Consider the following 22674-nt stretch of genomic DNA (forward strand, 5'->3'; position numbering starts at 1 on the left):
ATGGGAATGTGATAGGGACCTTAGATTGTAAGCTCCACTGGGGCAGGGACTGATGGGAATGTGATAGGGACCTTAGATTGGAAGCGCCACTGGGGCAGGGACTGATGGGAATGTGATAGGGACCTTAGATTGTAAGCTCCACTGGGGCAGGGGCTGATGGGAATGTGATAGGGACCTTAGATTGTAAGCTCCACTGGGGCAGGGGCTGATGGGAATGTGATAAGGACCTTAGATTGTAAGCGCCCCTGGGGCAGGGAATGATGGGAATGTGATAGGGACCTTAGATTGTAAGTTCCACTGGGGCAAGGACTAATCTTGATGAATAATCTATGTTAAAGGAGAAGGAAAGTCATTTTGGCATTTTACTGCCAAAAGATTTGCCACATTAGTGCCACCTAGAACCCTATATTTATTCTGCAGAAAACTTTACCAGACCTGAGAAAAGAGCCCTAGAAGCTTTCTCTGTTTGTTTAAGATAGCAGCTGCCATTTTAGCTTGGTCTTCATAGCTCTTATCTGTATAGCTCTAGAGGCTGGTAGCTCAGATTACACATTCCTAAGGTAGGGGGGAGTGAGATTTGTGAATTCTTATGGGAGTGGGGAGCAGGAGAAGGGAGGGAGAGAGGAGAGAACTGAGCAGACTCAAGCCCCAAACCTGAAGAATCCCTAAAAGAGAGGAATTCTGATACCAAAGAACATGTTCCCAAAAAAGGAGACAAAAAATCCTGTATTTCTTTTGATAGATGACTCAGTGCAGCGTTTCTGTAAGTGCTTATGGCTGTATTTACATAGACCTTTCTGATAAAGCTTATTTAGTTTTTACCTTTCCTTCTCCTTTAAACTAAGCAGAAATGTGTTGGGCCTATATAAATAATAAAAAAGTATTTTCCAGTGCATTATAAAGGTACACCCTGTAAGCTTGGCACACAAGTGCTGAGCTTACAGTGTCAGTGTGAATGGATGAACTGCTACACTGCTAAGCTTCCCTCTTCTCTAACCAAAACTCTTGATAGTTGATTTATCTGAAAGCGCTACGGGGGACTAAAGTGTGTTTTTGTTTTGTCATTTTAGCAGGAAGGAAATATTGCTTCACTATAATGAGCGCTTCTTGTCCCCCTGACAGGCTAATGCAGATGGCACGTTATTGCGGCCTTGTTTTCGGAAACAGAATTGCTTACCAGCAGGTGATGTGGATGTTTTCGGTGCTGGAAGTAAACTCCTGCGGGGAATTGTCGTGCTGCTACACACTTGCAATACAGTCCTACTGCTACCCTTGGGTATATCCTTTGAAGGCAAGACGCTCTTTGGAGTGGATTGCTCTTCATTTGCAAGGCTCGTACCTGCTGGAATTGAAAAACACCACTAATTATAACATCATAAAATATGTATCATAGATTTATTGAGGTCACACATATATATATATTTCTCATAGAACATTTTTTTCAATACATTTATTAAAAAGCAACAACTTATTGCCGCTTTTGCTAATACTAATATCACAAGCATTGCCCTTCGAAATATTTATAGAACTAATAATAGTCTTAGTTGTATTACACACACACATATATATATATTATTATCCAGCTCAGCACTGTGAGTTCAAATAATAGTAGGGATTGTGGCATTGCAGGTATAGTAAGGAGAGATGGCACCTATAGTAGCAGTGGGATAATAGCCTCTGGGAAGGGACTGTGGCTGTGGGATAGTAGGTATAGTAGGGAGAGATGGTGCCTATAGTAGCAGTGGGATAATAGCCTCTGGGAAGGGACTGTGGCTGTGGGATAGCAGGTATAGTAGGGAGAGATGGTGCCTATAGTAGCAGTGGGGGGATAATAGCCTCTGGGAAGGGACTGGGGCTGTGGGATAGCAGGTATAGTAGGGAGAGATGGTGCCTATAGTAGCAGTGGGATAATAGCCTCTGGGAAGGGACTGTGGCTGTGGGATAGTAGGTATAGTAGGGAGAGATGGTGCCTATAGTAGCAGTGGGATAATAGCCTCTGGGAAGGGACTGTGGTTGTGGGATAGCAGGTATAGTAGGGAGAGATGGTGCCTATAGTAGCAGTGGGGGATAATAGCCTCTGGGAAGGGACTGTGGCTGTGGGATAGTAGGTATAGTAGGGAGAGATGGTGCCTATAGTAGCAGTGGGGGATAATAGCCTCTGGGAAGGGACTGTGGCTGTGGGATAGCAGGTATAGTAGGGAGAGATGGTGCCTATAGTAGCAGTGGGGGATAATAGCCTCTGGGAAGGGACTGTGGCTGTGGGATAGCAGGTATAGTAGGGAGAGATGGTGCCTATAGTAGCAGTGGGGGATAATAGCCTCTGGGAAGGGACTGTGGCTGTGGGATAGTAGGTATAGTAGGGAGAGATGGTGCCTATAGTAGCAGTGGGGGATAATAGCCTCTGGGAAGGGACTGTGGCTGTGGGATAGTAGGTATAGTAGGGAGAGATGGTGACTATAGTAGCAGTGGGATAATAGCCTCTGGGAAGGGACTGTGGTTGTGGGATAGCAGGTATAGTAGGGAGAGATGGTGCCTATAGTAGCAGTGGGGGGATAATAGCCTCTGGGAAGGGACTGTGGCTGTGGGATAGTAGGTATAGTAGGGAGAGATGGTGCCCATAGTAGCAGTGGGGGGATAATAGCCTCTGGGAAGGGACTGGGGCTGTGGGATAGCAGGTATAGTAGGGAGAGATGGTGCCTATAGTAGCAGTGGGATAATAGCCTCTGGGAAGGGACTGGGGCTGTGGGATAGCAGGTATAGTAGGGAGAGATGGTGCCTATAGTAGCAGTGGGATAATAGCCTCTGGGAAGGGACTGTGGCTGTGGGATAGCAGGTATAGTAGGGAGAGATGGTGCCTATAGTAGCAGTGGGATAATAGCCTCTGGGAAGGGACTGTGGCTGTGGGATAGCAGGTATAGTAGGGAGAGATGGTGCCTATAGTAGCAGTGGGATAATAGCCTCTGGGAAGGGACTGGGGCTGTGGGATAGCAGGTATAGTAGGGAGAGATGGTGCCTATAGTAGCAGTGGGGGGATAATAGCCTCTGGGAAGGGACTGGGGCTGTGGGATAGCAGGTATAGTAGGGAGAGATGGTGCCTATAGTAGCAGTGGGATAATAGCCTCTGGGAAGGGACTGTGACTGAGGGATAGCAGGTATAGTAGGGAGAGATGGTGCCTATAGTAGCAGTGGGATAATAGCCTCTGGGAAGGGACTGGGGCTGTGGGATAGCAGGTATAGTAGGGAGAGATGGTGCCTATAGTAGCAGTGGGATAATAGCCTCCGGGAAGGGATTGTGGGATTGTGGCTGTGGGATAGCAGGTATAGTAGGGAGAGATGGTGCCTATAGTAGCAGTGGGGGGATAATAGCCTCTGGGAAGGGACTGTGGCTGTGGGATAGCAGGTATAGTAGGGAGAGATGGTGCCTATAGTAGCAGTGGGGGGATAATAGCCTCTGGGAAGGGACTGTGGCTGTGGGATAGCAGGTATAGTAGGGAGAGATGGTGCCTATAGTAGCAGTGGGGGGATAATAGCCTCTGGGAAGGGACTGTGGGATAGCAGGTATAGTAGGGAGATATAGTAGCAGTGGGATAATAGCCTCTGGGGAGTTACAAAGCCTACTTTGTAAGCAACTGGCCATGCATCTAGTTGAAAGTAAACTAAAGCCAGCTGGAGTGACCAGGGGCAGGAAGTTGGACATCCCTCAAGAAGTTCTTGAGATGCCGGTGCAGCACCTTTATGAGCTGGTGCAGTTTTTTCCTAATAGAAGCACTGATCCAAGGAAAAGCTTAGCAATTTATTTCACTGCGTGTTCCCTAACATTTTGGCACCCCTAGTGAAATAGACTTTACATGGAAGTTTTACCTGCCTGCATGTAGAAATGATGTAAAGCATAGTTCATTATTAGGCATATGAAGGGCAAAATTAGTTTTATGGAAATTACACAAGTTTCTTTTTCTGCATATGGCGAGCAGGATACAAAAAAACGTTCTGTATTTCTTTGATATTTTCTTCTTTTGTGTTCCTATGTGTTCTCACCAAATCCCCTTGAGACAAATTACCGATAATTAAAAATGGCAATGTTTATCCTACTTTGGGTTCATTTCCAGGTTAATGGCCCCTTGCTGAGAACAATGCATAGCTGTGCACTCTTTTTAATTATTAGCCTGTTAATTGCTGTCAGTGTTGGGGAGTGACATCTGTGGGCAGCAGTGTAGAGGGGAGGCTTTGTGTGGCTCAGACACTTCTTTGCTCAAACTAGAAATTACAGTGGTTAGATATTTTTACTATTTATATTAACCCAACCTTCCTCCACTGCACTGAATTTCTGGTCCTGAGTCATAGAAATATGACAGAAGAGCATGTGTTCACCTGCACCCAGGACCCACAGCTCAAGAATAGTTTTGTCCACTTGCACCAGAACCAGTTAAAGTGGAACGCAGACAAGAAGATCCATCATGCCCTCATAAGCAACGCTGACAATTCTCTGATTCTACAAGAAACATGAATCAGAGATTAGAAGCTGTGGGTGTCCCCATGATATATAGGGTGGGTTTCCATGACCCCTAAAATAATGTGAAGTTCTTTCTATGATAGAAACTATTCATTAAATGCACTGGTATTAAATGAATTGGTAGGTCTTGAAGCAAATTCACTATACAGGTATAGGACCTGTTATTGAGAATGCTTGGGGCCTGGGGTTTTCCGGATAAGGGATCTTAATTTGTATCTCCATACCTTAAATCTACTAAAAAATAATTTAAACATCGATAGGATTGTTCTGCCCCCAATATGGGGTAATTATATCTTAGTTGGGATCAAGTACAGGTACTGTTTTATTATTACAGAGAAAAGGGAATCATTTAACCATGAAATAAACCCAATAGGGCTGTTCTGCCCCAATAAGGATTAATTATATCTTAGTTGGGATCAAGTACAGGTACTGTTTTATTATTACAGAGAAAAGGGAATCATTTAACCATGAAATAAACCCAATAGGGCTGTTCTGCCCCAATAAGGGGTAATTATATCTTAGTTGGGATCAAGTACAGGTACTGTTTTATTATTACAGAGAAAAGGGAATCATTTAACCATGAAATAAACCCAATAGGGCTGTTCTGCCCCCAATAAGGGGTAATTATATCTTAGTTGGGATCAAGTACAGGTACTGTTTTATTATTACAGAGAAAAGGGAATCATTTAACCATGAAATAAACCCAATACGGCTGTTCTGCCCCCAATAAGGGGTAATTATATCTTAGTTGGGATCAAGTACAGGTACTGTTTTATTATTACAGAGAAAAGGGAATCATTTAACCATTAAATAAACCCAATAGGGCTGTTCTGCCTCCAATAAGGATTAATTATATCTTAGTTGGGATCAAGTACAGGTACTGTTTTATTATTACAGAGAAAAGGGAATCATTCCTAATCATTTGAATTATTTGATTAGGAAAAAGAAAGAGGGCTGATCTGATGTTCTTCTTGTTAGGGAAAACATTAGAAACCTCAGTAACTTTTCTTACATCTTCCCTAACCCTTCTCTAACCAGGAGAACATCAGATCAGCCCTCTTTCGTTCTCCTGACAACTTCCTTGATTATATGTATGGAAAGTGATCAGCAGGTGGCGCTGTTGTAACAAAATACATTCACATTTACAGTATTTAAACTTTCAATATCTTCAAATGTAAAAAAATAATGAATGCAAATTGCTTAGAATAGCACTCTCATCTATTTTACATGAACTTATTCTAAAGGCTTACTTATCCCCGCCATCAGGTGGGGGTACAATTGTGCCAAGCTCTGTGAAATCTTCTCCCTTACGTATCACGCGAAAGGCAATGCAGAGAAGCTTTGCAGGGACAAACTCCACTGACCCCCGGTGCATTAAAAAAACTTAAGGTAAATTCCACTGACCCCAATGAACTGACTGAATTATTAGCAGATTAATCAATGGAACGATTTATATTGACTGATTATAGAGTAACATCAGCTGTTTATATTGCACACAAGGGTTGTGGATAAATGTTGGTACTGTGCGCTTGTGTTTATGGGGGCCCCATATAAATAACTTGTACAGGGCCCCAAATAGATTCAATATGTGGCCAAAGGGATGAGATGGCGACCCTCCCTACCAGCTGATATAATAAGTGTACAGGGCAGATACTCGAATGCAAGAAACCAGTTACAGTTGCTGATCTTTTTGTTCTGAAAAGGGAAAATCTTACAGACATCTGAATACGCTATTTAAATTACCATATTAAGGGGTTTATTTATAACAGTGTGAGAAAAGGCAATAAAATATGCCTCAGACTGCTACATTGTACTTTGTCATTTTGTCATATTTATAAAGTGGCAATAGGATTTGTAAGTGAGGGGAAAAAACTATTTCTTCAACATATTTACAACAGAATGCTTCTTTGTTAAAGTCCAATAAAAAATGATAGGCTTTACCGACTTGCATTATCCAATATATTGAGAGGCAATAAAACTCAAATCACAAAAAAAACCAAAATCATAATAAAAATGGGAACAGAAAGTCTTTCAAGATTCTTTCTCTTGCCGCTCCATTCAGAGGATCTCAGCTGTATATAAAATACCCAATCTAAATCAGAACCAGCGCCTAAAGCTAGATGAATTATACAAAAACCAATATGGTGTAGTTATTTTCATACATATAGATAGCACCCAGTGATGCTGAGAATTTAGGTTCTAAATTTAGGTGTAGTTCCCCTTTAAACCTCCTTGATTTCATGAAGAATGGATCCCAAATGGTATGAATAAAGCACACTACTAATTCTTTAGTGGCAGAAATGCCTATAGCCCAACAGTAGTGTTGCCACCTGGCTGGTATTTTACCGGTATAGCTGCATAGTCGCTGGTGTCAAAAGAATAGCTGTGCGTCCAAAAATTTTTTGCAAGAATAGTCGTGGGTGTCAAACAATAGTTGGAGGAGACAATTTTTTTTGCCCCACAACATTTTCGCCGTTTTGCAAATTTTTCGGGACAGATTGGCTCATCTCTACTCCTGACTTCTGACTTTTTCTCATTTGTGTCTGTTAGTTACCCCTCCCATATAGATTGTAAGCTCTACGGGGCAGGGACCTCCATCCCCTTGTGTTTTTGACTCTTATCGCAACTGTATCTATTATTTATTTGTCTTTATTGTAATACTTTGTATTTATCCATTATCTTTAACCCCCTGTCTGTATTAATGAATTCTACTGTACAGCGCTGCGTACATAAGTAGCGCTTTATAAATAAAGATATATATACATACATACTTTATATTAGAATGACAAATCCAAAAAATATATTTTTTTCTAGTTTCTAGGGCATAACATTGATTTCCAAATATTATGGCTTCATATTTGTCTGTGAAGATAAGGTAGAAATGTAAGGAATGGTTATATGTGCCGCCACCTTTAACTGTTTCAGGGTTTCTTACCCATAAATCAGGGGACCCTGACACAAAAATTGGCTAAATGATTTCTCTATTACTTATTTTAGCAGAACATATCACTTTATTAAGGGGGGTCATGGTGAACGAATTTTAGATCCCGATCACTGCACTAATTGTGTATTTGGCTGTTGCCTGTTTGCATTAGGCATGATCTTGATCCAGGATGTAGTTTAGGATTAGCCAATCACTGCCAAATACTAAGGCGTTGATTTATTAACAATTCACTTTGATATTTCCAGTGAAAAATAACTGAAATCAAACATATTTTGTTCAAAGATTATACATTTTTTACTTTGTTTAGTATTAGTTAAGAACTTGGACAACTTTTTTAAGGATGGGGGGTTTATCTAATCTTTTTCAATAGGTCTACAAACTCTCAAAAAATTGTATACATTTTGGCTCGAACAACTGCTTATTTATCAAATAAACTTAACATTTTGAATGCTTGCTTATTTATTAAAAATGTTAAAGAAAACTGTGAAACTAAAACTTTCTCATAATTTTGAAAAACTCCAATTGACAAAATCCCTTGAATTTTGCCTAGGGCAACCCCTTTTTTTTACATTTTTTGCACTTAATAAATATTGACCATTTGAGTTTTGGAATCTTTAATTTGAGTTCATCGGTTTTAACACAAAACAATTCAAATTGCAGCAAATCAGCCCCTCAGTGAGGCTTTGGCTCCAGCCTTGTATTGGCCCGGATCTAGGCAGGAACGAGGGGTAGCCAATGGAGGAACACAGGTGTGTGGGGGGTATAATTCCGAAAGAGCGACTGGCAGGGGAAGTGGGTCAGCGAGGGAGTGAGGGAGGTGAGGGAGAGAGGGAGCAAGCACCCTTCAAGTTGGGCGAGTGATAGTACCAGATAGGGGTGTTCTGGCAGGGTGCTGGGCCAAGTACTATTATTTTGGGCTAGCCTCCAAGCTCTGCTCTAGATGATTGGAATAAGTCAAAACTAATAACTAATAAAACAGCTCGTTTGCAGCAGAACGGATTCATTTCAACCCCATTCTAATTCATAAAGTGGAAAGCACAAATAAAAAATAAATCTGTAATTTGCCTTAAAGAGCACACAGGCCAAGTTCAGGGACAACCCCTCAAGCCAACATCATTAAAGGGCTAGTAACACCAAATGTTGAAAGAAACTGGGCTCCGCTTGTTCAAATCACACTTTTTTTATACAGAAAAGTTTATTAACTTGTAATGCAAAACTTTTCAGCTGGCGGAGATTATTAGGTCCTGATTCGCCTGCCAATACAGCCTGATCAACATTCCGCGCACAGATCCCAATCAATTAGCGCCGAGCAGCAATGAAAAGCAACAAAAGACTTGTACGCCGGTTACACGCACTGTTGGTATTTAAAGAAGTAGGCCAAAATCACCAGCCTTTATTTTAATCAGAAAGAAAATCTGTACATCATAATTTGTATATAAAACCCCAACAGCTGTGTATTTTTATGGAGATGCTGCAAATATTTCAGTGGCATGAGAAAAACAAAGTATGTTACAGCAATACGAGCCGAATTTAAAGTTATTTCAAGCTCTGAAACTTATATTTCCAAGAAAATCTGCACTTCCAGCACCCTGTGGGGCTATTCTATTTAGAAAAATACTGTAGCAAGTCGGCCGAAATGACAAGCAGGTTGCACTACATAAGAACTGAGGCTGCACTTAAAGGGTTTCCAAACCAAAATTTGTTAAAGAGCCCCACCCAACACAGAATCCCCTTCAAAAAGTATGAATACATGCCATTTTATTTGCTGAAATCCAGTTGCAAAACAGTTCATCTCTTTCTGCATCATTTGAAATCCTGGCAGGGGAGGAGGGACTAAACCACTGATGTTACAAATTGTAAGAATTTCTCTACAGCTTACAGACAGCATGAAGGAATTACATAACCCACAATACACTGCACTGTGATGTTATTTTTCTTTTTTTTTATCACTGTTATCTGTTCCTTCAAAAAGTATGAATACATCCAGCTACAAAACAGTTCTGTCTCTGCATCATTTAAAATCCTGGCTGGGGAGGAGGGACTAAAATATTGATGTTACAACTTCTCCACAGCTTACAGACAGCATGCAAAAACTACATAACCCACAATGCATTGCATTGCAATGTTCCTTTCCTATTGACATCATGTGCACAGGGAATTGTGGGATTGGGATGATGCAGGCTGAAGGCAGGTTAAGGTTCTCAGCCTGGGTAATGGCTGGAAGATACCATTGCAGCCTAGAGACAGTTACATATCTAAGCCTGGGCAAATGCTGGAAGATACCATTGCAGCCTAGAGACAGTTACATATCTAAGCCTGGGCAAATGCTGGAAGATACCATTGCAGCCTAGAGACAGTTACATATCTCAGCCTGGGCAAAGTCTGGAAGATACCATTGCAGCCTAGAGACAGTTATATATCTCAGCCTGGTAAAGGCTGGAAGATACCACTGCAGCCTAGAGACAGATATATATCTCAGCCTGGGCAAAGGCTGGAAGATACCATTGCAGTGCAGAGACAGTTACATATCTCAGCCTGGGCAAAGTCTGGAAGATACCATTGCAGCCTAGAGACAGTTACATATCTCAGCCTGGGCAAAGGCTGGAAGATACCATTGAAGCCAAGAGACAGTTACATATCTCAGCCTGGGCAAAGTCTGGAAGATACCATTGCAGCCTAGAGACAGTTATATATCTCAGCCTGGTGTTAAATGCTGGAAGATACCATTGCAGCCTAGAGACAGATATATATCTCAGCCTGGGCAAAGGCTGGAAGATACCATTGCAGCCTAGAGATAGTTACATATCTCAGCCTGGGCAAAGGCTGGAAGATACCATTAAAAGCGCAGAGACAGTTACATATCTCAGCCTGGGCAAAGGCTGAAAGATACCATTGCAGCCTAGAGACAGTTACATATCTCAGCCTGGGCAAAGGCTGGAAGATACCATTGAAGCCAAGAGACAGTTACATATCTCAGCCTGGGCAAAGGCTGGAAGATACCATTGAAGCCTAGAGACAGTTACATATCTCAGCCTGGGCAAATGCTGGAAGATACCATTGCAGCCTAGAGACAGTTACCTATCTCAGCCTGGGCAAAGGCTGGAAGATACCATTGCAGCCTAGAGACAGTTACCTATCTCAGCCTGGGTAAAGGCTGGAAGATACCATTGCAGCCTAGAGACAGTTATATATCTCAGCCTAGACAAAGGCTGGAAGATACCATTGAAGCCAAGAGACAGTTACATATCTCAGCCTGGGCAAAGGCTGGAAGATACCATTGAAGCCAAGAGACAGTTACATATCTCAGCCTGGGCAAAGGCTGGAAGATACCATTTCAGCCTAGAGACAGTTATATTTCTCAGCCTGGGCAAAGGCTGGAAGATACCATTGCATCATAGAGACAGTTACATATCTCAGCCTGGACAAAGGCTGGAAGATACCATTGCAGCCTAGAGACAGTTACATATCTCAGCCTGGGCAAAGGCTGGAAGATACCATTGCATCCTAGAGACATACATACCTCAGCCTGGGCAAAGGCTGGAAGATACCATTGCAGCCTAGAGACAGTTACATATCTAAGCCTGGGCAAAGGCTGGAAGATACCATTGCAGCCTAGAGACAGTTACATATCTCAGCCTGGGCAAAGGCTGGAAGATACCATTGCAGCCTAGAGACAGTTACATATCTCAGCCTGGGCAAAGGCTGGAAGATACCATTGCAGCCTAGAGACAGTTATATTTCTCAGCCTGGGTAAAGGCTGGAAGATACCATTGCATCCTAGAGACAGTTACATATCTCAGCCTGGGTAAAGGCTGAAAGATACAATTGCAGCGCAAAGACAGTTACATATCTCAGACTGGGCAAAGGCTGGAAGATACCATTGCAGCCTAGAGACAGTTACATATCTCAGCCTGGGCAAAGGCTGGAAGATACCATTGCAGCCTAGGGACAGTTATATATCTCAGCCTGGGCAAAGGCTGGAAGTCAGAAATGCATGAGTATCCCACAATATAGAAGAACTGATTTATAACTTACTATAATAGTACCTGAAAGTTGTAAAAAAATTGGGACAAATTGGTAAGTGACCTTGTTTCAGTACATCACTATATTGCTCTATAAGTCCTGTGAGTGCAGTATGCTTTGGAGATGGCTTAAAAAATATATGTATATATTAAACTAATCTTGAGATTACTGTATCCCTGGCTCAAACTCTTGGGGGCTTTTACTACCCGAGGATCTGGATGCATGTCACCCTTCTACACCACGGGGATCCCATATACCCATATAAAGGATTTGACATCAACTGGTGGGGCTCCCCTAAAGTCTTTCACCAGAAAATATACCTGCAAAACATTGCAAAAGAAGCAGAGGCCCATTTAGTGGTTTTTAAAACAACAAATACTTATTGAAAGAGCCTTTTAAAAAAAAAAAACACAACGCAAACAAATGCTGGAAAAAACATGAAAACTGATGCATAATAAATGGTAAAAAAATCATTTTTTTTCCAAGAAAAAATTGTATTTTATGTAATACATTACAAATCGTGAAAACCCCCCCCAACGACCTAGAGTAAATGGGACCCTTAGAGCAGAAATGTCACTTTTGCCACCTGTTCCTGCTGTGCCATCAAGCGTTGGTCCTGACCTCCTTATCCTAGAGAATGAGTCCAATTTTATCTCATTAAAGAACAAAAACAGTTTGTTTCATTTCAGCATTCGTGTCAAAGTGGCACAATTTCCCTTTGCCTGCCGGGAAGATGAGACTGACAGCATGTGTAATTCATGATACTGGACGAGAACAGAGAAGTGGTTCCTTAAAATATTTATAAAATGTTATCAATAACCATCTGCTCCATTCCTACATTGGTAGGACCAGTGCAATTCCTACCCTGTGTGTTTAATTTCATGCATATGCCCCGCGCCCGAGGAGAAGCGATCTGTTCTGCGGCAAGTCACAATTACATTCCTGAATCCTATTAGACTTCTATCAGCTAGGGCACCTGGCCCATTAACTCTTAGGGGGCCGCAATGGTCTTCAAGGTCACCTGAGCAGAAGAGAACTTGAGACCTTGATAGGATGGAAGCTTTAAAAGGGGTTGTTTATGTTTAGTATCATGTAGAAAATGCTATTTTGAGAGAATTTGCTATTGTTCTTTATTTTTTATTATTTGCCATTTTTGATTTATTTAGCTTTTCGTTTATCAGCTCTCCAATTTGGAATTTCAACAGCTATCTGGTTGCTTGGGTCCAAGTTAACCTAGCAACCAGCCGGTGGTTTAAAAGAAAGACAGGAATATAAATAGAGGAGGGTGTAAATAGAAAGATAAGTAATAAAAAATACCAATAAAATTGTAACCTCACAGAGCAATGGTTTCTTTCTTAACGGCTCAGTGACCCCGATTTGAAAGCTGGAAAGTGGCAAATAATTGAAACTATAATGAAAAAAAAACTGAAGACCAATTGAAAAGTTGCTAGGAATATACCATTTTGTAACATACTGAAACATACTGAAGGTAAATCACCCTTTTGATTTATAAAAAACAAACCCCTTTCTCCAGAACAGGAAACTTCTACTGATCTACAGCAAGGCTGGTTTTGGTGTAGGACCCTTGGCCCCCTGGATCAGAAGGGCCCCTCAAGGTAAACAGACAACAGCTCTAACTTATCATTAGCAGAACAAGCAAAACAACCACCTGTTTCCCTTTCAGACATGGCTGCACAGAAGATGCTCAAAGCTTTACGCTGTTGGAAATCCAGATTCTCACCGGCATTGTTCGTTCTTAGACCAGACATGTCACTTTCAATCTTATGGGGACAATAGTTACACAGATTTTGTCACTCAAGACAGAAATGGTAAGCGACCATAACCCGAGCAGACATCTTCTAATGGCACTTGACAGCGAGGGACTGCCCAGGTGTAGAGCAGCAGATGCTGAGTGGGTGAACGCAGCATCCGAAGTGTCACATTATACACAGATCCCTTTCAAAGGAATCTCACGGCTCTGCCCTTGAAGTGCTAATTGGTTCAGACAGGCTGCAAATCTCTCAGAGTGTTGAATAAAAATATAGTCATGTCTTGCTGCGGCCCCCTATAGCCAAACCCTATAGAGATGTAACGCTCAAAAGCAAATGAATGTAAAAATCAACTGCCAAATTTGGATTAACTTTCTAGTTCAGATTATCATTTTAAAATCTAGTTTATTATTTTTTATAGTTTATTATAGTTTTGCTAATATAGGGTTTTACTTATAATAATTTTGTATAATTACTTCATAAATCATTTTACTTAGCACCTTTAAAAAATTAAAGGGGTGATATTCCATTGGGAATGTTTCAAATATTTGCCATCTAATGCTCATGAAGAACTTTGCCAGTGTGCTGTACGTAATTCAGTTTGCCATCGCTCCCTGCTGGCTCTCAGGTAGTAGGGATATGGAAGGGGGCCTAGTAGGGTTTGGGCTCCTCCGAAGATTTTTTTGTGGGGGGCCCGGAGCAGAGTATAAAGGTTATTGATTCATTGCTGAGCATGGGGCAGGGCAACTTTATGGTTTGAAGACCTGTACAAATAATAATAAGAGCATTTAGACAAATAGTAGACGTGATGAGCGAATGTATTGTGAATAAAGGTTGGCAAGAAAAAAACCCCACTAAAATTATATATAAACACTGAATATTATACAGTGATCTACTGCAATGATGATACATTGAGGAAACACCTATTTGGGTATGAACTAAAAGGTGGGAAATTAAGTTTAGAGGTTCTGGACTGTGAACATGATATGAGCTTACAGTCGCCAATGGGTGTGGGGTTGGAAAGCCCAAAGTTTCTGCCACAGAGTGGGCCAGGTTAAGATGGCCCACGTTTTTTTTTTCTGGTTTCCCACTGGCACAGGCCAACCCTGACCCTATGTGTAATTTTAGGCAGTCATATGACTTCCAGGATATTACTCATAAAGGTTTGTGATCCTCTGTATCTGAAGGAACTAAGGAGCCATTTACTGATGGTGGGGCAGGGTGCAATGAGCAAAACAACAGGTGCAAGCTTGCATGGTTTTAGCCCTTTGCACTCCATTATAGACCAATTATTTCCCCCTTGAATATAGCACTGCCTGGGTTCAGGAGCATGTTATTCATGAGGGGCTAGTGGGGGAATGCAAGTAGGTACCCCTAACCTGCACATCAGTTTTCAACTAAACTGAAGAAGCTGCTTCGATGAGTGATTAAACATTTCCAAAATTACTCAGCAACAGTGGCGTAACTATAGGCAAAGCAGACCCTGCAGTTAAAGGGGGCCCGGTGGACAGTGGGGCCCAGACCATGGGGGTAGCTTCCCCTGTAACCACTTTACCCCATGGAAAATGTGTGCACCCCCACATGCGCAAGCAGGAGAGGAGGGGGGTGGGGGGCTTGCAGTGCGCACCAGGCCCCACCAATGATTTTTGCAGGTGAGGCCCAGGGCCATGTTCTTACCCCTGCTCAGCAAGTGCAGCTGCTTTAGACCTACTAATCCTGTATATCATAAAATGAATGAATGAAAACCTTTCTGGACATAAATGGTAATAAGCCTTTTTAGATCAATGGAAGTTGATCCTACTTTGTCTTGTAGGACTCTGATCCTGAGTACCTGCCATAAAGCAAAACTGCTGTTGTTTGCTTATAAAGGAGAAAGAAAAAGGTCATATGAGGAAATGGGTTACTCTATTCAGTTAATGTCACAAGGAGAGCCATTGCACTAATAATAATACATATTTACATAAAAACAAAATGTCCCTGATTGATTTAGCAGCTCATCTTGCCCTGTGTGGCAGCTCATTAAAGAGCCAGTATTTGCTGGAATTCAGGTTGAACGTCCATGTACTGGGGCCACCCTCCCTAACTGTATTAATAGCACAGTCCTTTGCTTCCAGTCTTCAAAGCAAGCACTATCACAGGGGTGCTCTGATCTATATATGTCTTCCTATTTCCCTCAGCTCCAAGGTTTTTCCCAGTCATGTGACAAACGGAGCCTTTATTCCTTTCGCAGCATTCCAACGAAAAAAATTAAGCAGTCGGTGTGAGTGGGTTTGAGGATATGAAAGCAAATCATAGAGCCAACGTATGTTCAAAGTTTTGCTGTCTGGAAAGGGAACCTCCTAGGCCAGTGCTGTCCAACTTCTACGGTGCCGAGGGACGGAATTTCTCTAGCATACATGGTGGAGGGCCGCTAATGGAAGCCAGTTTTGACCACTCCCCTTTTTGAAACCACACCCACTTCAAACCACACCTATTTTATCACAATGGTGGTAGCACAGCAAAATCCCAAATGCTTGGTCCTTACTGTGGGGATATCAACCATCATTCATATGTGAAAGAATTATGTCATATTAAGATATACCCTTAAATTCCATATGCCTCCTCCTCCCCTGTGGATAGCAGAGCAACCCCCAGTACATAATTACACACCTTAGGGACCATTTAATGGCTATTTCCAACTGCTAACAAACTCCCACAACAAACCCCTGCCAGGTTCACCTCCCACAAGCAGCATAGGGCAAGCAGAGTATGGCACACACAGGCAGCACTCTGCCTGTCCTATGCTCTCTGTGTGTGCCATACTCTGCCTGCCCTTCCCTGCCTGTGTGTGCCATACTCTGCCTTCCCTATGCTGCCTCTGTGTGCCATACTCTGCCTGCCCTACCCTGCCTGTGTGCGCCATACTCTGCCTGCCCTACCCTGACTGTTTGTGCCATACTCTGCCTGCCCTACCCTTCCTGTGTGTGCCATACCCTCCCTGACCTATGCTGCCTGTGTGTGCCATACTCTACCTGCCCTATGCTGGCTGTATGTGCCATACAGTACCTATGTCTGAGGTGTGAAGAAGTGAAGAATGGGAGTGATTACAGTCTGAGCCTGAGGTGTGAACACTGCAGGGGGTGAACAATGCAGGTATTAAAAGGTGTGAAAAACACAGGGGATTACATTTTTAAACAATACAGAGGGATTACAGTCTGAATCTGAGGTGAGAACCATGCAGGGGGCCAGTTAATCTCAGTACTGATACCATTTAATGCTTACTCAAAGGTAAGCCATCAAAGCAGCCAGACAGGTGGGGGGCCACATAGAGGGGGGTCGCGGGCCGCCAGTTGGACAGCACTGTCCTAGGCCATGGCAAACGCCATTGTGCTGCCAGAACCTTTTTTTCTGCCATTATAAGTTGCACTATTCAAGTGCTCGCTTACGCTTAGCATACATTTTCTGGCGTTTCTTCTCACCAACTTTTATTAGGAAAATAAATTCCAGACACAATGCTAGTCATAGAATGTCCTATTCCTAGCAACTTTGCAATTGCAGAGCTGTCAACCGCTCTCCCCCCCCAATTTTTTGGGGCGTTACCCTATTTTGTCGCCTCTCCCCCAGTCTCCCGTCGCTCCATGGCATTCTCCTAGTTTTCGCCCATTCTCCTGAAGTTTCGCTCGATTTCTGGTCACTGGTTCATTATTTTTTTTTTATAGTTATTTAATTATTTGTCTTCCACTTCTACATGTTTCCAGCTTTCAAATGGGGGTCACTGACCCCAGCAGCCAAGAACTATTGCTCTGTGATCTTGCAATTTTATAATTATTATATGTTTTATGATTTATCTTTCCATTCAGTCCCCTTCCAATTCATATTTCAGGCTCTAGTTTAAATCACTGACTGGTTGCTAAGGTAAACAAGACCCTACCAGATAGCTGCTAAAATTCTAAACTAGAGAGCTGATGGACAAAAAGCTAAATAACTGAAAAACCACTAAACATAAAAAATGAAGACCAATTGCAAATAGTCTCAGAACTATAGTCTCATACTAAAAGTTAATTTAAAGGTGAGCTACCCCTTTAAGGCACACAGACAGCATGTACCAGGGACAACTTATTTGGAGCTATGGCACACAGGGCATTGGTTTGCTGCTAATATTAATATGGCCGCTGCCATCCACACATTGCTCCCCAATGACACCGAGTGGAAAAACCATCACTCTACCTGCAAAGAAAATAATTATAAATCCTGATTGAACCCTCCCCCCCTCATATTGATGCCACTGAAAAGCAATCCATGCCAGGTTGTAAATATCTTTTTATTCATTTTTATTTACACATTGGACTCCCACACTGATGGCTACGGGTTGTCACACTAGCTAATATATATTCATTATACAGTGTTCAGGTATCTGCTTGATAAATACCCCCACCCCCATTTGGTTAAAGCTTTATTATAAACATAAACAATCAAAATGAGTGTTTCACAGTGACATTTATTATCGCCCTCTCCTGCCCCATATCTTCACCAGTCAAGGCATGCCATTATTCCAAATATATTCTCCCAAGGGTCCACTTGGATCCAAGTCCTTAAGATGCTCAGCAAGAGAGGGCACCCTGGCAACTTCCTCACCCCTTTCACCCTCGCAAACATTCTACCCATATCTCTGCAATCTCAGTATGAGCAAGCACAATTATCAGCTGGGAGCCCAATGTCCCAGCCGGTTGGCGGATATGTGACATGTAACCCTGACATTTTCTCACCTGCCTAATTTCCCTGTGCTTGTCTCTATTCACATCTCACTTTCCTAAGGAATACTCTGCAGGGCAAGTGCTCTGTTACTTACTGGCCAGAAAGAATAAGTGACCTATAAATAGGTTCTGCTTGGGAAACAGTAATGTATTTCTCTAGAAACCATCCATCATGTGTGTGTGTGTCTGGTTTGGGCATCGGGTACAATAGCAAAGAATAAATTAAATGGAATATTAAATCAGTTTAACTAGACAATGGTAAAGAGCCACAATACCCATTAGTTTGTGCTTAACACAGTAGAAAAACTTTCTGGCATAATACATTTCTCTGTAAAGGCTATTAAAGAAAGATAAAGCAATATAGGTTCCAATGGATATAAACAGATAGATAACTAGATAGATGATAAATAGATAGAGGCTAAATATATTTCCTCATTCATTAACATTGATGTTTTATGCTCATTATACAGCAAGTCTGTACTGACACCCTTATATTGTAAAATCAGGCAGTCAAAAGCGCAATATCGTCAAATGTGTGGTTTAAATCCATAAACTACAATTCTGCTCGCAAGCCAAAATAGTATATAACCGTCAGAGAGCTAATTAGGTTTGTATGATCCTATCATGTAAAGCTGGAAACAAAAGATCTTTTTTCATGGGATCTGATGAGCCTAATATGTATACAGTATGTTCTAGATTGTGAGGGGAGCAGGGGGTGGCATGTCACTTTCAGGCCAGCTCTGGGCCTCCCACACATAACAACTAGAGGCAATGGCAGACCAACTTTCATCTAATGGAATTATGGAATAGTCAGATGGGCTTGCAATTAAAATGCTGATTAGGGCATCCTTACCAAATGATACCAATGATACCAATAGTTAGGGCATCCTTACCAAATAATACAATGATACCAATGGTTAGGGCATCCTTACCAAATAATACAATGATACCAATGGTTAGGGCATCCTTACCAAATGATACCAATGGTTAGGGCATCCTTACCAAATGATACCAATGGTTAGGGCATCCTTACCAAATGATACAATGATACCAATAGTTAGGGCATCCTTACCAAATAATACAATGATACCAATGGTTAGGGCATCCTTACCAAATGATACCAATGGTTAGGGCATCCTTACCAAATGATACAATGATACCAATGGTTAGGGCATCCTTACCAAATGATACAATGATACCAATGGTTAGGGCATCCTTACCAAATGATACCAATGGTTAGGGCATCCTTACCAATGATACCAATGATACATCATCTACAGTCCCATTCTTTTTGCACAAATAGGGCAGGCTGCCTTTGTACCAAGGTAAGATTAGCTCTTGTTCGATTTACCTTCTGCTGTTGGTGGGGTTCTGTGTGTGGCACTTTATCACCAATATTGGAATATATTGGTGATAATATAGAATATAAATGTCACAATATACTGTATATATAGAATATAAATGTCACTATGCAAGGCTGATTCATAGTTAATTTAGATTCTTATTACACGACAGGTCAGAAACTAATCCTATCTGCGTCAGCCATGTAGAATCAGTTTCTATGATAGGCCAACCTCATTTTCTGTTTGATGATTTGTGACAACCCTTATGCCATCATCTCAACAGCTGCTCAGAGTCCACTGAGTATGTGCAGTGCCACTGGCACTCCTAATCCAAGACAGGGAGTTCCTGTCACAGAAATGACAAAACTTTAGGCTGGTACAATATGGTTACTAGTATATAAAACAATATATTATATATATATATATATATATATATATATATATATATATAAGCCATATTTGTTTTTAATGTTTAGTTCTCCTTTAGCAATGTATTCTAGCCCAATAGTGCAATGAAAGAACCACTTCCATGTTTGATTTGTATTTTGATAAAAAAATTGATTTATATGACAAACATGGCAATTACCTTTTACAGCCTGGAATTCACGTCTCAGTAACATAGCATGGAAAGGTATAATAAAGCTCTGCAGGAGAGACTGGACACCCTGTGGTTAGCTGAATCTTAAGGAAATTTTCTCTGTATGTGCCAGCTTAAAGAAGTATCTGAATGGGGAGCCCTGTTCTAATGTGTATAACAAAAGCCCTCACAAGTTTGACACATGCCTCAAATGCTTGGGACAGGCCAACAAACTGGGGGGGGGGAGGAGATTTTTCTGCCATGGGAGTGCCCAGCAGCTTCTTAATCTGGCTGCCACCCCTGCAAAGCTGTAACCTGCCCACCCACTTACTTGCCCATTTACCTCTTTACCTACAGGAGTGGGTGCATATTGGTAGGGTAGAGAGTTGGAGTGCTGCTGCCTATACTATGACGGGTAACCCTCTTTTAAGTTACGCTACTAAGTTGTTGGGGTGGGAATATTTTTCAGAGTGAAACCAGAGCATTTGTCATAAATCACAGATGTCTATATTTCATTGTGTACAATTTTAAGTGTCATATTTATCAAAGAGTTCTTACAGATATAGAACAAACTCTATATGCTCCCTTTCATAAATAACCCCCTACATATCCTATACAAGTAACATAGTAACATAGTAAGTTGGGTTGAAAAAAGACATACGTCCATCAAGTTCAACCATAATGCCTATATATAACCTGCCTAACGTCTAGCTGATCCAGAGGAAGGCAAAAAACCCCATCTGAACCCTCTCTAATTTGCCTCAGAGGGGAAAAAATTCCTTCCTGACTCCAAGATGGCAATCGGACCAGTCCCTGGATCAACTTGAAGTGTACAGAGCTGTAGAATTCCCCTGTGGTAAGTTGTGGCATTTAACAGCCCTGTAGAGTCAACAGATTTTGTGTCCAAGGGCATTATTTTTAGCCTACACTCTCGCTATATTTTGTGTGCCAGGCACCTGGGTAAACATCACGGATATTCCAACTTGCAAATAGTGCTTGCAAAGTAGGGGTGCCACCTTGGCTGTATTTCATCAGCCTAATTGGTAAAATACCATCCAGGTCTAGGGCAGTATCGCAAATTTGCTGGTTTTCGGTAAATTTGTAATACCTTGTCCTCTGCCCCAGCCCCGAGCAAACCTCTGATCCCTCCCCAGAGTGCCCCCATCTAGCTCTCTTTATAGTTTGCCCTCTAACTTCCCCTCAAATGTGGTCCACTGATTTCATGCCCCACCCTATTAATGTCATTGCTCCACCCCTGATGTCATGGACCCACCCACCTCCGTTGACCTGCTCCCTGTCCTGGGCTGTAAGAAGAAACCTGAACTAAAGCTAACAGATTCCAATAAATCAACAAATTATCCTTAAATAACCTACATTTAATAATCATCATAACTTTATTTTTATTAACATTCCAACAAGCTATGGTACATTACTTCATTGCATTTTATATTTTAACCACAACCCCTTTAAAGGCCAGAGCCCACCCTTCCGTGGAAGAAAGAAATATTCATTTTATCAGCTGAAACATATGTCAGTTGTGTGCTGCTCATTATTGTTATTGCAGTCAGATCAAGTCCAACTGGAAGCCTTTGATTAGAGCTAGTCATACAGTTTCATAAATTCATTTAACATTTCCTTAGAATGTAATTCTCAGAAGCCTCTGTTGCTGTCTGTGGTTTATTAATTTTTAAATGTGGTTAAAATCCAGTGCATATCTTGGCAGGGAAAGTGAGGCTAAAACCCACTTACAAACCAACACTTCCCTTGTAATGTGCCATTAAGGCACTAGATTGTGGCTGAGCTGCACTATGCTTGCGGTGGGATTGTGCCTATAGGACACAGACATGTCAGTTGAGCACATAGGATGGTACTTATAGGATGATTGTTTTTAATATACCTTTCCTGGAAATGGAGTTCACTACTGGGGCATGAAGTACATAATGTAAGGGTTATTTATCCAACTTGCAATGAACGAGAAAGCTCAGACGATGAGCTTAGAACAAGTCAATGTTTCTGTACATACTGGTAGAATTAAAGGCAAACTATACCCCCAGAATGAATACTTAACCAACAGATAGTTTTTATTATTAAATTATTATTATATTATTAATAGTGATGAGCGAATTGTTTCAGCAGGCATGGAATTTTTTGTGGTGCGTCAAAGTGGGCACGGTCACTGCAAAAAGGGCGTGGTTACGTTAACAAAAGGCATGGTCTCGTCAAAAAATGGCACGGTTGCGTCAAAATTGGGCACGCTCGCGACAAAATAGACACGGACGACAAAAAAAATTGCGCAACAAATGCGTTTTGTGAATTTTCCGCCGTTTCGCGATTTTTCTTGCCGGGACAGATTCACTCATCACTAATTATTAACTATTAAAGAATCTTTTCAAACTGGAATATATATATATCAGTAAATATTGCCCTTTTACATCCTTTCCCTTGAGCCGCCATTTAGTGATGGGCAGTGTGCTCCCTCAGAGATCACATGACAGGAAATACTGCAGCTCTATAACAGGAAGTAGTGTGGGAGTAAAATACATAACTATGTCCATTAATTGTGTGATATGACCTAACATGTATGTGTGCCTTGGTTTGTTTGTGTGCACTGTGAATCCTATGATCCCATAGGCAACCCTTAACTTTAGGATTACCCAATGGCACATACTACTAAAAAAGTATATTTTTATGAAAATGGATTATTTAGATGAAGCAGGGTTTTACAGCTTGTTTATGCTATATATAATATAGAGACTTACATTGTTAGACTTACAT

General features: G+C 41.5%; 1 protein-coding gene across 3 annotated transcripts in view; it reads right to left on the reverse strand.

The window, feature by feature from the left end:
- Nucleotides 1–22674, reverse strand: part of mtus2 (microtubule associated scaffold protein 2) — a 249147-nt gene that overhangs the window by 57989 nt on the left and 168484 nt on the right. For 2 of the 3 annotated variants that reach the window (XM_002934016.5, XM_012957929.3), the window contains one exon: nt 1178–1342. In XM_002934016.5, coding sequence (XP_002934062.2) covers nt 1178–1342 — 165 coding nt within the window. The remainder of the gene's footprint in view (nt 1–1177; nt 1343–22674) is intronic. The other variant, XM_031897247.1, reaches the window with a different exon arrangement.

This window comes from Xenopus tropicalis, chromosome 2, assembly GCF_000004195.4.
Source record: "Xenopus tropicalis strain Nigerian chromosome 2, UCB_Xtro_10.0, whole genome shotgun sequence".
NCBI classification, from domain to species: Eukaryota; Metazoa; Chordata; class Amphibia; order Anura; family Pipidae; genus Xenopus; species Xenopus tropicalis.